Source organism: Oenanthe melanoleuca, chromosome 4 (genome assembly GCF_029582105.1).
Source record: "Oenanthe melanoleuca isolate GR-GAL-2019-014 chromosome 4, OMel1.0, whole genome shotgun sequence".
Lineage (NCBI taxonomy): Eukaryota > Metazoa > Chordata > Aves > Passeriformes > Muscicapidae > Oenanthe > Oenanthe melanoleuca.
Window position 1 is genome coordinate 19169274 of NC_079337.1, and position 17210 is coordinate 19186483.

Here is a 17210-nt window from a genome sequence, read left to right on the forward strand (position 1 = left end):
TTAGTTCAAATGCTCTTGCCATAGGTAGGGACACCTCCCACTAGACAAGATTGTCAGAGCCCCATCCAACCTGGAGGTGAACATTTCCAGGGTTGGGGTGTCCACAGCTTCTCTGGGCAACATTTTCTAGTGCCTCACCATCTTCATAGTAAAGAATTCCTTCCTAATAACTAATCTAAATATCTCCTCTTTTAATTTAAAGCCATATAGTTTCATGTGGTTCTCTTTTTTAGTGATGATGCTGTCAAGATGGAACAGCTTAAAGGTTTCCTGACCTCATAGTCTCTGTCAGTTTATATAGTAATTAGAAATTCAAGTAGTTTTTTAGGCAAAAGTTCTAAAAATAATTTAAAAATTAAAGCAGCCTTTCAATGGAGGAAGAAAAGCACTCATGGGTAGGAGATTCAGTTGGGTTTCGTTGCCAGAAGTTGGTGACATGAGGAGAATGTAGTCACGCTTGCTACAAAATGTGTGTTTTTAAATTGTCCAGTAGCCCAAAGTTTCCAGAGGGGAATACAAACTTTGTGTAGTCATGGGACGTCCAGAATATAAGTCTTTACCAATAGGAACAGAAGGTGCTTCCCTCAGTAATTAACACTACAGGATACCTGAAAATACCATACCTGCTTTGTTTGTTTATGGGTAAAGATGGATTTAGAAAAAAATTTTAATTAACTACTGAGCTTTAGGTAGTATTGCCAGAGGTGTAATAAGTGTTTGATTAATGACTTCTCTTCTCTTGCTGCTTTTGGGCAGGCATGAAGCATCTCTTCCTACTTATGAAACAAATTCTTTCAATAAAATCTCAAGCTTTCAGTCTAAATCATCTGTAAGTCATACAAGGTAAATCTTTAAAAGTATATCTATAGCAGACTGCTAGGTGTAAGCAAGGTATTCAGGCAGTGTTTTTGCACTTAAATGTGGGAAGTGGCATATAGTCGTGTAGGTATTGGGAGTGTTCTGTCCATCTTTGTGGATATTTTAAAAAATACACAGCAATTTGGTGGATAATCTTGAAATTTAAAAATAGGAACCCAAGTTAGAGTGTAGAAATTGTAGGAGTTATTTTAGAGCCAGCTCAGTTCATTTCCACCTGTAAAATAAGTAGAGAGAATGAAAAGGGATTTACATGCTGAATTTGGTGAGGGTTGCTAAAAGTGGACCTGCAGAAGTTACATCAACAAATATTCTAGTTTTCTATATTCACAATTTATTATGATAAAGAGGATGAGATAAATGATCTTCAGGGCTAATTCTGTCCACACTATTGAGACTTACTTTAATGGATCCATGTGGAGAGTTCTGGGCCCTGGTTCAGTGGGAATGACCTAGGCACGCAAGGCAGAGTCTGTGATGAGGAATTTGAAGGCTGACATGCTAAATGCTCACTTGATGAAGGGAAAGTTTTATTTGTGGGTGGAATCAAAACTGCTGTTCTCTATATTAGTATTCAAGTTACTCACACATTGTCTGATGTCTTTCTGAGCTGGAAACTTCCATAACTTTCCAGTGGTTAAAGTGGTCTGGTGTTGTACTGTATCTGTGTCAATCTTTCCTACTTTTTCTGTTTTCTCCTGTGTTGGCTCAAAGCTTCTGCGCTGCAAAAGTAATGCTGGAAGATCCTTCGGGAAATCTGCCGATCCTTGGACCCTCTCCTCCTCCAGTTCTTTCTCCTTTTGAGCAGAGATCAAAAATTAAGAGCATGGCTGCTGCTGCAGTGTCTGCTGCTATTGCTGTCCGGGCCAGGTAGACATCACCTTCAAAAGGAATTTTTTATAGGTTGGTTTAAGGAGGTTCCAGTTCACACAAGAATAATTGGTCCCTGGCAGGGTTGTGAAATCAGTCGGCTCTTTCACAATAGTGGGCAAGTCATTAGAATATGTCCAAAGCTCCCATGCCCTATTTATAGCTTAGCTGCTCTGAACCTTGGTGAGTAATTCTACCATTCTGTTCCTCATGATACCTGTTTTACAGTTCAGTTAGTAAATTAACTGTAAATAACATCTGTGTTATGGGAGTGACAAAGAATAGTCTGTAACTTTGAGGAGCTTTTTGATGCTTGAAAACAATAGCTTGCTGAGTTCCATCTAAATCTTTACTGCATTGCTTTTTATGAAGACTTGCTTAGAGCAAACATTTTGACAAGTTTTTCAATCATCCATTCATATCAGTGACATATTTTTTAATAGGCAATAATACCCATATAGCGATACCCATCTTTCTAAATTACATAGATGTCCTAGGGTCCTAATAAATGATATGCATTAGAAAGCATACACAAAATCAGGAAACTAAAAAAGATGAAAAAATTTTCTCACTACTTTTTATTTTACTTAATGGTAAAAATATATGAAAAACACGCTTCTCACACCTTAGTGGGCTGTCTTGTGCCTCCCCTGAATTGTGCAGCCTCCACTTTGTGGGCTGCCTCTTTGGACATAATTTCACATCAGTTGTCCTGGGTTCAGTTTCTCCAAACAGACTTTTCCTAAGGGATTTTGGGTTGTCAGTGGTCTCAGCCATCCTGAGCTTGGTGTGGTCACCTCGTTTGTTTCTGGGGTCTTTTTACACACTTGCTAGACTGTACGAGCCTAGTGCCTGCCGCTCGCTGCTGGACGCCCTGCTCATCACGCCTGTGGCTAAGCCTCTGCAGGTCAGCGCACCCTCCAGGAAGTCCACAAGTGCTCTGGAGTTGCCAAAGAGCAAGAGGTATTGTCCAGCTGTGGTGTGTGGTTGGCACTTAGGACTCACAGGGAGCTGGCTACTCCTTCAAGCACATTTCTGCTGTCTGCATGCTTGTGCCTGTCCTGGTCTTTGACACGATGGCACCAGCTCCGAGCCCTGCTGGTTTCATCTCTTTGCACAACTAACGTGCACTCTGGAACTACTGATGGTGATGTGCAAGTCCACTGTACTAAAGCAGAGGTTTCCTTTCCTCACTGGCTTCAAGTGCCCCCTAATATGTATGGTGGTGCTTGTGTTGTGTCATGAGCCTCAGAGGGAGGCAGTGTCACTCCACAGAGGCAGCTGAAGAAGAAACAAGAGATTCTGGCTTGAAACTTTTTTGTAAATTATTTGCCACAGTTCCTTGAGCAACTAAGCGTCACGTTAAGCTATTTTTTTGAAGCTCACTTTGAATGTATAAAATCAAATAACTGGCATGCAAGCCAGCAAATGACTATTTTAAAAATTATTTGCTGTCTAGGCCCTTTGTTCCAGCACTGATTCTGTTCAGTGCACAGGACTGTTTGTTCTCCTTTCCTGACCGCAGCGATGTTAGCACTTGTTTCAGCGGAAAGCTGCTTTTGTGACTTCAGCTGCACAGGCAGGAGTCTGCTTGCTTATTTTACAGGGCAGTGTGTATCAAATTGTGCTAAGGAAGAAATAATCTGTGGGTTTTCCTGTACCTATTTATATTTGAACAAGAGTTAGACCTTCTAGAGATATAAGCCCAATTATAAGTAGGGCTGAGATCCACTTGATATAGAAACTTGTGTTGAGTAACAAGTATTAGTTCTTATTCTTCTGTTTCATGGCTTCCAAGGTGACCTCAGTTTCTAGAGAAGGCTAAAGTAGCCCTTATGTCAGGGAGGGGAGTACTACAAAAGTAGTAGTTTGTAAGACACAAACCACGTTTATTTGTATCAAAATTCCTAACTTGCGGCACATCCACTTTGAAAAAGATAAAAAAGAAACATTAACAGAATTGTGGTGATTATAATACAACTTAACAATTTTGTATTTTTTACTCAATGATCTTACTAGAAAGCCTTTTATGTATGCACTGAAGGAGAAAACCTCTTGAGGAGTTCTGATACCTCACTGTACACACTGTCCACAGTGGAAGTCCAGTTTTGGAGGGGCTTAATCTCTTTTTCTCTTCCAAATGACAGAGCTGGAGAGAGATGTGCCAGGCAGCCAGAAGTACACTGGGAGTACCTTCTGCCCAAAAGACCATATCAGTATGGGATATATCAAGATTCAGGTTGAATGGTCTGAAATAAACATCCATGGATTTTTAGGGGGTTTTAAAGTTTTTAAAGGTAGCCTTTAAACTTGTGAAAATTAAATTTTCAGTTAAGATGTTGCAATAGCCAGGTTATCCTGTTTATTCAGGTTGTTGCCACAAGGCTCTGGCATAAGGTGATAAAGGAAGCACATGATTTTCAGGCTATTAGGGACATCCCAAACAGAAATTGATCTAAAGTTTGTGACACATGATGTAGCAGTACAGTTAGTGTGAGAACGCTCTGCATAAAACTGCATTTTAAAAATAATTTTTCCAGGAATAGAGAGTGTTGCCCTGAACATAGCATACAACAAATGAGGGTAATGATTTCTGGTTTCCGTATTATATTTCATCCTTAGTCTTGAGTTGCTGGCACTGGTAAGGAAGGAGAGGTTACCAGTAGATGGAGCCAAAGAAATGAAACTTTGTGCTGTCGTCCTGTTAAATGAAGGACCACAGCCTTTGCAATATGGCTTGAGAAACATGTAGGGAAAGGAGATGAAAGAAGATAAATGTAGTGTCAGTAACTACATAATGTTACTGAATTTCACTAAAGATCAATCAAAATTTATCAATTATGTCAGAAAAAAGATAACAGATTTGAGAGAAATGTACTCATCGAGTTTGCAACTAGGTATTAAAGTGTCTTTGCATTACAATCCATCTAGTTACATACTGTGATTTGTAAATGAATGTAATGCCAAAAAGTTGTTTTAAATGGCAGCTCACTTCATCCCACAATAAAATAGTTTATAAGAAAGGAGAGCTGAAATCTTGTATCCCATAACTAAAGAGACAAGTATACGACAGGATGCTGAAGACTAACTAGTTCAAAAGAGCATTTGGCTCAACCAAGAAAGCCAAGAAAATAAACTGCTTTGGAGTTTTCTGTCTCTTTTTGTATCTTTCATAATTTTTATGAAAAGGTAATGATTCTATTTTACCAAGGTAGCTTAGGCTTCTTTGTATTGTCTTTGGGGACAAAATCAGGACGTTTGTAGCTATAACAAAAGCAGGGTGTTGATTCTGTTCTGCAGTGAGGTTCCTCCAGAAATATTTCCCTTTTATTCCTTTCACTTCACTGTCTCTGCTCCAAAAAGCTGGCTGTCTTAAACTGCTTTGTACTGGGTAGGTGCCAGAGTACTTGACCTTTTTCTGACTTAGTAACTGGCCTGAAGTGGTGGTGAACATCCACACATTTTTCTTTCCAACCAGGCTCCTCTGTAGTGGGCTTTTTTTGGGGTGTGTAACAGCTATGCAATCTTTTATTAAGCTAAGTGTTTCATCCTAATGGCAACAGGGACAGCCTTGAGTTTATGGGGCTTGTGTGTTTTTTAACAAATGACACATATGCAGCACAGGAAATGATGTATTTAATATTTTGAATGACCAAGAACTGGAGCTCTGCCTTAAAATTAAATCTCTAGGTAGAAACACTGTGAAATTTTGGAAAACACTAGCAAAAATGGGTGTTGACAGCCCTTTTGTTTTTGGCATGGCTTTTGGTTTATCTTCCTGGTACTATATTACATTCAATTCCTTTAAAAAATGGTCATCCAGTCTTGTGAGATGAGCACTGGTCTTAACTCTGAGAGAAAACTTAACTCTGAAAGGTGCTTCGAGTTATTTCTGTGTATAGAGCACTGATTGCAGAGGGGTTATATGCTCCTTCCCTGTAATTTGATACAGAAATACCTCCACCCTGATGACTTTCTCTGCTCTTTCTTTCTATTACTTTATTTTGCTTCTTTCTTGCAAGACACTAGAGCACTGCTAGGTTAAGACAAAACATAAAAACTGATTTACACCATGGGCTTGTAGGAGGAGTGGGAACAAGATGAGCATTCAGTGCTTCTTGTCTTCTGTTTCTCTAATTTTACATCAGAAAACCCTTGTAAAAAGCCATCTGCATTTCCCTTGTTCATGGAGTTTTGTCATCATTCTTATACCTACCATTTTCTGGTTTTCTATTTATATTTTTTCAGCTCTTGTGTGTTTCGATACTGGACAAAATACAGCACATGACTTGTGTAACAAACAATTGAGACCTGAGATGCAAGTCACAGAATTCCTGGCTATCTGGAGAAAGCATTTACAAGCTCTCCCTTAGATACTGCATGACCTGTCCTGTCAGCAGATTTCCTCACACCACTGGGGACTTGTTCCTTACTGCCATAGTTGTTCTGGACAACAGAGCAAGTTAGTTTAACAAGCTACTTAAACTATCATTTATAGCTACTGATGTACCAGACTGAGCTCAGGGCTCCACTGATAATTGTTAGAGATGGGTGGCCAATATCTTGTCCAGCCAAATCCCTTGAACCTGCTTGGGAAAGTCCAGGTGACTTGGCCCTTGTTATCACTTTAGTGCTCTTAGAAGTTACATGACAGCAAGTTCAATTCCTTTTCAGTTATTTAGTAGGTTCTCCTTTGGCTGATTACAACATCTCCATTATTAACTTCCCTAAAGTTTGTGAGAAGAAATTCTGGGCAACATTATGTAGGAGTTGCCATGGAAGGATGAAGGGAGGTTTAGGCATCTATAGCTCCAGACCATGTGTTTTTCTTACCTGTATTTTTGTTTATTTGTTTGTTTCCTTGGGTTTCTTTTGGTTAGTTGTTTTTTTGGTGGTTTTTGTTTTGGTTTGGTTTTTTCAGAGGAGGGGTGGTTATGGGGTTTTTTTGTGGGTTTGGGGTTTTTGAGGGAAGGAGAAATATTAAAACCTCTAAATACATTCAGAAGGATTTTCCAGTGCAAATTTCTTAAAATGTCTCTGAAATGTGTTCAGCCTGGTCTCTGAAAAACTGTTGCTTATATCATGTGTGACTTGGACCCACTTCCTCCCTCACAGGAGGAAGAATTACTGCTTGCTTTTTCTAGGATTTTTTTCCCCAGTTTCCACAGTGCTTTTGTTGACCAGGAGACAGGGTAAATCTGAGGAGCCTTTGTGAGCTCTGAATAAAGTTTGCACTAGTACTGGAGCCGTGTATTCCCCCCAAGTCTCCCAACTGGCTCCCCAGAAATTTCTTTGTTTCCCATACACACACTTACTTTGATAAAATAAGGCTGCACTTTGTGGTAGGAGCTGTTCTCCATGGAATTTCAGGCGTGTCTGTTAAGTATAAGCTAGCATATGTAAAAAATAGAGGTGTCTTTGGCTTGCTTCTTTGCCAAACATTTTTCTTGGGCTGTTTTTGCAATCTGTTTCCCTTGCAACACACTTCCAGAATTACTTTGATTAATCTTCCCATAGCTTATTTATCAAACTTCTCATGGGTTTTCAGGACACAAGACTGAGTCTGACTGACTCATGTTTCACCGTTCCTTCGTTCTTGCCTTGCTAAAACCCCTTACCCAAAGGTTGACAGCAGAGCATTCACAGCTTGCAGGAAATGTTGGCTTGCAGGGATGATCCACTTGGTTGCATTAGTTTTCATCATGGAAAACTTTGATTTTTGCTATAAGTATTCATTAGGTGGAGAAGGAGTAGTTTAAGAGCTATGGAACAGAGTTAAAATGTTAATACCAGAGGCAGAAGGTAGGTGTGTCAATAATAATATTACAAATGTTCTGACATCAACATGTTCTTGACCTGCAGTTGACCTATGAGTGTCAGCTGGGGACCCTGAGAAAGTATTCACACAGAACTTAGTAAATACATAAGGTTTATCATTCCTCCCTCAGCTTCCCAGTGACGACACTGAAAAGCAGGTGGGAGCTCTCTTACAAAATATATTTATTTTCTTAAATTTCAGTATATTTTTTTTGTCTCTTCAAATCCTGTATTTTCTAGATGGTGAAACTTAGGTCATCATTTTACAATATTCTAGTGAGTTGCAGAATAGTAGTGGGGCTGATTGTGAGCATTGTACAGCTACTTGTAGAAGAAAAGTGCACTTCTGGAAAGATTAATCGCTATATTTGTAAAGCAGGATAACAATAACTGGAGTTTGAGTGTTTCTCAGTGTAGAAAAACGTGAAGTAAAGTGTTGAGGAATTAACCTTGCCGAATGAATTTGAAGTTCAGCATTTAAAAGGTCGAACCTCTTATGAGGGAGACGCTGCTGGGAGTGCAGTGCATCTTTGAAAGTGAGACAAAGATGAAACTGTCTTTCTGCAGAGAACACATGCAGTCACAGCCAGGTGACTGGAGGCTGTAATTCCAGAAAAATGGTGCATTATTTCATGCTGCCTGCCATATGTGGGCAATACTGCAGAGTAGAGACTTGCCAAGCTGCAGTAGCAGCCTGCCTCTTAAATTAACAGGCTTGAGTTTATTCAGTTTTTGCTTTAAGGAATCAGACACGTAATAAAAGTGTGTCCAAGACCTATCAGAAGTTTCACCCTGAGACCAGCAACATCTCTTCAGAGTGACTGCTTCAGGCTTTTCCCTTGGGAAGTTTCTTGATTGAGGCTCCTGGCACATAAACTTCCAGAGATGATAAAAAAAGTCAGAGGTAGCTTATACCTGCGTTTATAATTGTCTTTTAGTTTGGGATCATTAGAATTTCACCTGATTTCTAAATGAAAGCCTGAGTGTCTCCAATAGTTCTGTTGCTTCAGGAGCTGGCATGCCACGTCATTCACAAGCCTTAGAATTCAACCACAAAAATGGCAACAGTGGAGTTTCCAGTCAGCATTGCAATGAGCCTTGTGGGCCTTCATCAGAGTCTGCTTCCTTGCCATCTTCTCCCTGGAGGGTACCTGTTCTGCTTGTTGAAAATCCATTTTTACTTGTCAAGTAACCTCTGCTGAGTCAGCAGGATTTTCTTTTTTCTGACTGATGGTTTGTATTATTTATGACTTTTATGTTCCAGACAAAGGCAGCAAAGAGGTGCTAGGCTTGAAAAGTTATTTGACAAGCAGTAATGGGCCTCTTGGATGGAGAAGGAGGAAACTTTCTTTTTTTAGCACCAACAGTGTTAACAAGGAATTCTTTAAGTTGCAGTGGGGCTCTGGCCTGGAATGTGTTTGATGGGTTGCATGTCCAGTCTATTTAACAGTACAGAAAGATGTTTCTCTAACAGTGAAGTTGCAGACATGCACTTTTTTCATTGTGGAAGCCAGTCCTAAACTACCTTGTCATATTCAGCCACTGCTGCTACTTCACATCAGGGGGCACTTACCTATCCTTTTTCTTTCTGTCTATGTTAGCACTTTTATGCCCTGTGTCTCCACTGCCTCGAAATCTTTCTGTAATAAAGACTTGGAACATGAGTCTCAAAGGAATCCAGCATGTACCTTCAGTGCCTCCATTTGAGCTAAACAAGTGGCTTTAAATATCTTTTCAAGATTTGAAGAGGATGGAATGCAAGGTCTCACTTTGTGCTTCTCTGGGCTTGTGCACACTGTGTACAGCAAATCCACCAGTGCCAGTTCAGCACAGCTGTTACCAAGGGACTGCAATTGCCATAGCTGTTACTCATTAAACTGAGCATTCAGATTTATTCTCCAAACTGTGAATAACTTTTTTATCCCTTACCTGGAAGAAGATTCTAAATATATTAATATTTACCCTGTAAATCTAGAGACAAAAAAAAAAAAAAAAAAAAAAAAATCAAGGTTATAAACCTGTGTTTTGGCCTCATGGTGTGTTCAAGTTGTTGCATGTCATATGACCTAGGTAATACTTTACATGTGCAGCACTCTTAAAGTAAAAATAGCTCGTGGATTTTTACTTTACAAACTTGGCACAATCTGTAATTCTGGGAATGACCCCGGTAAAAATACACATGGTGCACATGTGCTGTAAATTTGTTTTTCTTCAATAGAGGAAAGAATACAAGGCTTCTAGTGTGTTATAGATAGGTTTCCAAATTGTGCAGAATATGTTTTTGAATAGTTTTTCATGCATGTATTTGGCTCTTAATTTCGTGGTTTTGGTGTACTTTTGTTTTGTAAATTAACCTTCATTAGTAATTATTCCTCTACTTTGAATATTTTAAATAAAAATACTTATTTTTAGCTTCCTAAAGGCAAGTAAGAAACAAAAAATTTTCTTGCTAGCAGTGCAGTTAGTGGCTCCTTGCACTCCATGTGAATTGTGATTAAGTTCAGTTTTCATCGGTGTGTTTTTAAAGAGCTAAAAGAGTTCTGCCAATGCTTAAAATATAAAAGCGGCTGTAAAGTGCTCTAAGGAGGTAATATAAAATATTCTGCATGTTGCTTAATGACAAAAGAAACCTAAAACTCTTTTAAAATGAAAATTGTGAAGAGGTTTGGTTGACTATATTGACTTTTGGCACACCTTACTCCAGTGTCCAGTTCTTAGAAAGCAGCTTAGGTGTGTAACTGCCACAGCATTGTTGGTGATGACAGACCAGTGGGTGCTGCGTTGTTGCACCAGGGTGAGGGAAGGTCACTCCACATCTCCATTTCACAAGTTCTCCTGTTGTAGCAAGAGGCATTTATTTACTCTTCCCTCGTTTCTGAACAGTGATTCCCTGGGAACTGCCCAGCCTGCCCCAGTGAGGAGCCAGGACAGCGTAGAAGTGAGACCTGCTCCTGCCAACACCACGCCTGCCACAGTCCTGAAGCCAACGGCACCCCTGGGCTCTGCCAAGGGCTGGCAGCCTCCAAACCAAGCAGGTAACTTCCAGAGAGGCTTTTTCTTGTTCACCTAGAGGCCTTTGGATGGCTCAGGAAAACAAACTTCACCTTGGGTGTAAAAACAACATACTTCAAATGGCTGTTTGTGGATTTTGAGTACAGGCCGGTTTGTTTGGAATAGAGAAGAAGAAAAACCAATTTAGGTGTTTTAGTAAACCAGTAGCCCTTTGTAAGTAGCCTCAAAGATGTAATTGGTTTCACAAGCAAGCAAAATCAGTTGCCTCACACCTTTATTAAAAGCATTTATACCAATCAGTTATATGTGTGTACACCCCACAGTTTCATCTTGGTGCTTCCCAAGGGATTGTAGATTCAAGCATATTCCATGCTATTTCAGGTAGGAATATCGACATATGTTGATATAATCTGTATACATATGTTTTCCAAGTGATCCTTTCAGAAGTACTAATTAATTAAAAAATATATATAAAAAAGGCTGAAGCATTAGAGTGTTTATGTATTTGACATCTGTAAGTTTTATTTGAGCAGGGTGCCAGATTATGATGTAGGTTTGTGTTACAGGGATTTGTGTAAAAGTTCTTGCAAGGAAATTCACACAGCTACTACCTTTGAATGACCTTTGGTGGCTTCTAACCTTTGAACCCACACCAGAATGTCTTTTATCTGGAAAGCATTCTGTTTTCTTTATGAACACTCCTATGTTATTAGATAATACAGATATGTTTATATGTGTAACTGTGTACTTAGGTTTTCATAGTATTACATGCAGTAGTTACTTGGGTATTTTTTTAAGCTGAATCAGTCTTTGGTGCTGAATTAAACTTGTGTAGTAATTTCAAAGGATCTGGGAAGTCTGCATTATTGATTAAGTTTTAACTTCAGATTTTTCTTGCTAATATGAGATGAATAGTCTTGATTCTCTTTCTGACACCATCAGTTACTCTAAATAGCTCTCCTTGTTTGTTTTTGTTCTGTGTAAGGTATAGAGGTATATCCAGTCCCAAAATGCAACTATAGAAGCCCTGGCATAAAAATAAAGGAAAAAAAAAGATGTTAATGCTGCGTGTTTTATAGTGGCTTTGGCACTTCTGCTTGGATGGATGCTGTGGTCGGTAACAAGTTGATGTATTTTGGTTGGGCTGTGCAGTTCTGTAGGAAGCCTCAAGATGGCGATGCACTGTCACTTCTGTATTTTCCTGGCAAATAGTACTAATGAGGGCAAGGTAAAGACTTCTTAAAGTTTAGGTCAGTTAAATTCTAGCTTTGTTTTACTTCTCTGAGTTAGCTAGCATTAGAAGGGAAAAAAAAATTCAAAATGAGCAGTAACAACAGAAGTCCCAACACTTTTTAAAGTTATGTTTTTGGTAGCGTGTGTGCTTAAGGCAAACTTTTGTGGAAATGTCACAATCCTGCATTTTTCTAAGTGACTGGTTGTGCTTCACTTTTGGTATAACTTTCTGTCTCAGCAAGTGATGAAATATTTCACTTGCATAGAAGTCGCTCATCAGTTTGGGGTTTCTGTTGTACCACACTCATTTTTAGTATGTTGGTAGGTGTTTCACTGCTAAATCTTACTAATGTACACTAGTATTAATAGGAGTCAAATATCTGAAGTAGCCTTTTTTAGATTTTCATGAAGGAGAAAGATTTAAAGAGTTTGATTAAACTACATTAGATTCTGTAGTACTCTGAAAATCTATGCCTATGCTCTTGCCTAATGTGACAATCTCTTATTTTTTACATCAGAGATACGTAGGCAGGTGAGAAGGAAAGCCAGGCAGAGAATTTTTGATTGTTATGTTCCAGAACAACTTAGAAAGCTTAGAAAGTTGATACTGGTAGAGAAGCTGGTGGAAAGAAATGGTCATGAGGATGTCACCTTTGTGCTATCTTGAAGAAGGGTTTTGACATGCACTGCTTAAGTTCCAAAGAACCAAAGGTATTATCTCTCCCCAGAAATATTGGGGGAGCCAGAAATAAAAGCTGTAGGAGAAAGAGGCATTGAAGACTCTGAGTTCCCTAAAATTGGAAAGTACAGGGAAGATAATGCAGCAGTGTAAATGACAACTGCCCAGGAATTACCAGGGTGGGAGGAAGTACGATGTCCCAGGTGCCAGAGGAGCTTCAGCTCACGTTTGCATCTTAGGAATACAAAGAGTCACTTATTGCCATGGGAAGCCAGTCTGCATGTCCCCTGTAGGTGGAACAACAGTCAGACAGGTAAAACTGTTTCAATAATTGAATGTTTTGATAAAATTAGTCACATGTTGAAGAAAAAGAAAGACTGTAGGTGTTTCAGAGAAGGCTTGGTCTTTGGTTCTGCTATTTTGTTTGCAGTCTGTGAGCAGAAAGTTTTCCTTAAAGTAAATTTGCCAGCTCCACAGGCCAAACAAAATTTGGCTTTGTAGGCCATAGGCCTAAAGTTTTAGAAAAAAAGACCCCTTTGATTTCATATCTGGAGTCTACCTTAGGAAATAATTAGAAGGAAGATACAGTCTTATGTAAATGTATAGCAGTATGCTATTAATAGCAGAAATGTATTGGGAGCACAGTTTTGTAGCTCTTATACCACTCACCCTTCTAATGAATGTTGTTTATAACACCAAGTTGTTTCCAAAGCAAAACAGGCGTGTCATAGGATTTTTTTGTGCCTGGGGAAGTTGTAAGATGCTGATTGATGGTGTGGCATGAAGATTACCACTGATTTTATTAACTTGTCTGACTACAGAGGTATGTCATTTGGGTAGACTTTGATTATTAGCTGGAATCTCTTTTTCTTGTGTAGTCAACCCAGAGAATACCTTTTTTTTTTTTAAGTGAAATTATTATGGCTTTCGAGCTTCAGTGTAGGGATTTGAGGTGATTTGTTGATTATTGTTTTATTTTTGTTTTGTTGAGGTTATGCAGAGATGCCTGAAAGTTTGAGAAGGATTTTGTTGTAAATGACATATGAGCTGTATCATGACCTGGCAACAAGATGCTCCAAAGTTGAGTGGCAGAGATAGTGATCCTGGAGATGTTTCAGAGACTGGGTTTCTCTCTGCAGAAGTCAGTCATGATCTGAGTGGATCTCCCAGGGATGATATTTTTGTGCCTGAATTATCCTCCTTGGCTGTGGGGGCCATTCATGGACTACCCATGAATGCTACTATGCTAGTTGCCCACTATGCTGGTAACAGGGATTTTAGTCCTCTTTGGAATAAAATCCTAATATTACAGGATTCTTCAGTGGTTTTCTAGGGGAAATGACAGGTGGCTGCCTCATGCTGTATTTTAAGGCATGAGTACAAAGCTCAGTGATCTTCAGGCTTTCTTCTATTGTTGAAACAAGTAAAAACACACTGTTACTCTCTGTTATATGTACAGACTGGAATTTATAATAGTTCTTACTTCATTTTTGTTGAGCCATGAAGCTATACTTACCTACCAGAGGCAGAAGATTTTTACAAGATTATGTTAAATTCAAAGAATGAAATAACCCAGGGCATCCTGGCTACATTGCAGTGGGCTATTCTACTATTTGATAACTATGACTCTACACTTAAGTAGGATTGCTCACCCCCAAGGAACCCCAGAGCATTTTCTAGTCCTGGGCAAGGACAGGGTGCACACACAGGAATGGCTTTCACTCACCACTGCCGTGCAGCCACCTCGTGGGTGAGAGATGACAGCTGCTTGTCAGCATACCATAGCACTCCACAGCAACTTGAAAAGAAGTGAAGAGCACTGTGGCAAATTGAGACTGGCAGGACAATTTCAGAAGGTATAATTGCCTGGTAAGCACAGCTACACCAGCTGGAGTCAGTCCAGGAGACAAACTGTTCTCATGGAGAGTGTAGCAGGGTCTGTGATGGTTAGAAGTGGTTGGGTCTTTCAATGTTACATTTCTCACATGAAATTGCCTTCTCTTTCCTCTCAGCTTTCAAACACTGTGCTGGGGGTGAACTGCTGATGCATGGGGACTGTAGGGGCTGTGTGCCAGGCACAGCACTGCCAGTCCCACACCCTGCCTTCCAGTACAGGAGCTGGGCAGGCAGCATCCCGCTTGCTTGCTGGGGTCCCGTGGGATGGCAGGGGGCCTGTGGGGAGCTGCTACAGCTGGTGGCCAGAAAGGCTGGTTTGCTTCTTGGAAAGGAGAGTTTCATTGCAGTCGATGCCCTTTGTTCCTCCTAGGCTTTGCAGCTGAGTTAGAAGAATGAGATGGGGAAAGTTTGTGGTAGAAGCGTTCCAAGCTGGTGTGTTAAGTGACCCTTTACTCAGATGTGCCAGTTTACTTATTCCCAGGGTCTCTCTCTCAGCCTGGTATCACTGGGATATATAATCCCCTTCCAGCAGAGCTGCTAGGGAATGTCAGCATATTTTGCAATATGCACAACTGTCAGTTGCCTAATCCTGAGCAAGCACATGTGTTAAGCACATGATCCCTTCGACAGAGGGAACACACTTAGAAACTGGCTGCAATCACATAAAAAGTACTCCCCAGCCACCTTTTTAAAAAAATTCTGCTATTTCCTTCAAGTTGCTTTCATGTACTTGGTAGCCTTGCTTTTACCGTCTCTGGAGTTATCCATAGCGCTCTTGCTGCATATTTTTATATTTTTTTTCCCATTTTTATATCTCATTCCTGCAATAATATTAAAATTTTAAAAGCAAAAGAAAATGCAAGCCTGCTCCTGGGCATGACTTGACATCCTGCTTTGAGTCTTTGTTTCCTTCCTTGCTACTTATTCTGCTACTTATTTATGTAGAGGAAATGGGATAAAAATGCAGACTATATCAAACTGTGGAGTTTGGCCATCAGGGCAAACAGAATGGAGGAGAGAGAGGAAGGCACCGAGATACATTGTGCTATCATGAAATGTTTATACTGCCAGTAAGTCCTTAAGGAATTAAGAACCATAAAGGGATGGACTGCAGCACTTTTTGTCCTTGTCACTTTTTTTCTGTGTTTCATTTGTCATTTCTCCAGCCTCTATATCGATTCTGTTTATCTTACAGGCTATACAGGCTGGGTAGGTTAAGTTGATTACTTTGGGAATACTTCTGCATGGAGAAGGCGACCAAACTATTGTCACCATCAGCATATCAATAAAGTTCCACAATTTTGTTTTTAGAATCCTCTCATACTGATTTGTTTCCTTTGTAGAAGAGGAATTTAAAGGCAGGACTAATTGTAGGAGTTCAAGGAGCTACCTGCCCATTGATGACCATGATCTAAATATGGGGAAGAAACTAGGTTAACTCTAGTCATTAAGACAAATTCTTACATTGTTGGTAAGGCTTCTCTTACAAATAGGTCCCAAAATATAAACAGTTCCACTGTTTTTCACTGAAAAAGATTGTTCAAGGGTGCTGCTCCGTGATGTAGTCACCATTCATGAAAGCAGATAGTCTTTTCCATAAAAGCATTATGATTGACAGGTCAAAACACAAAACCTTTCTGATCCTGGTCTATGGAATGTAATTAATTTTTCATCTAATCTAAGTTATTATATCATCATGTGACAGCAAACCACAAGAGTTTGCTCTTACTCGTTAATTAATGCGAAGTCACTTAGCCAAGCAAAACCCATTGCGAAACCAGAGTAATTTATAAATGTTAACCTTAACTTGATGGCAGTATGAAATTGTAACTCCTGTAGAGTTGGTGAAAAGATGAGTGTGTTTCTGAGACTTGAATGTTTATCTTTTAGAAGGGAGAAATCATTGTAATGATGCAGAAATGTCCTGCCTGCTTTTTTGAGACAGAATGGCCTGGTGTACCTCAGTACAAGATCTGTTGAATAGAAACTCAACTTTTCTGTTACAAAGATGACCTTAGACAATTTTCCTGTGTTTTGGTTTTGTCAAATTCATGTGCTATTGCACCAAGTTGTGCGCTTAAATGAGTTGGTTGCATTAGTTGGACAGGTGCGTATTTCTTTCTGTGCTCCTTTAAACAAAGCTCTGTTTAGCTCTGTGGTTATTTCACACACATCAAGTGGGAACATTCACTGACTTCCAAAATTCGATGTTCATTGTCTTTGATTTGTTAAAAAGTAACTTGTCACAGACTGACTCACCAGATGAGTTTCTCTCCATTAGCTAGCACCAGCTCAAAGCAGTGATGTGTCCTGTTCAGGTGCACAGGTGTAGGACATCCAATAATTGTGCCTAATATTTGCTTAGCAAATGAAAAGCCAGTATTCCTCTGGAAAATGCATTCTTATTGGAATTCAGTGTTAAAAATCAGCTTTGTGAGACTGGACAGGCATGTTTTCTGCAGGTATAGCCAAGCTGTTGAGTTCAGCATAGCAACTAAAGGTAAGAGAGTTGAAGCTCTTATCTGTGGAAAGCTTCCACATGGATTTCTATACTGCCACTGCAGAGAAATGCAACACTGTAGTACAGGACTTTGTTTTCTCTTTCTTCTTGAGTTGCTTTTTTGATAAAAGCAATGCCAGTTGTGCTAAATTTGTGATGGTATGTGATGTAACAAATCACAAGGAGGCAAGCTGAGCAGCCAAAACCACCGTACTCATTTTAATTAGGATGCTTTACAGCTAATTCACCCGGAGCCTTTCCTAACGCAGGAACTATTCCCTCTAGTTGCAGGGGCTGTTGAAATGGGGCCGAGGTGGCACCTGTTTT

General features: G+C 39.7%; 1 protein-coding gene across 1 annotated transcript in view; it reads left to right on the forward strand.

Moving 5' to 3' along the window:
• The window catches only part of LOC130252656 (PDZ and LIM domain protein 5-like), a 44195-nt gene that overhangs the window by 6558 nt on the left and 20427 nt on the right, over positions 1-17210 (forward strand). Inside the window, exons 5-6 of the mRNA XM_056490452.1 lie at positions 757-843; positions 10447-10598. Of these exons, the coding sequence (XP_056346427.1) occupies positions 757-843; positions 10447-10598 (239 nt within the window). The remainder of the gene's footprint in view (positions 1-756; positions 844-10446; positions 10599-17210) is intronic.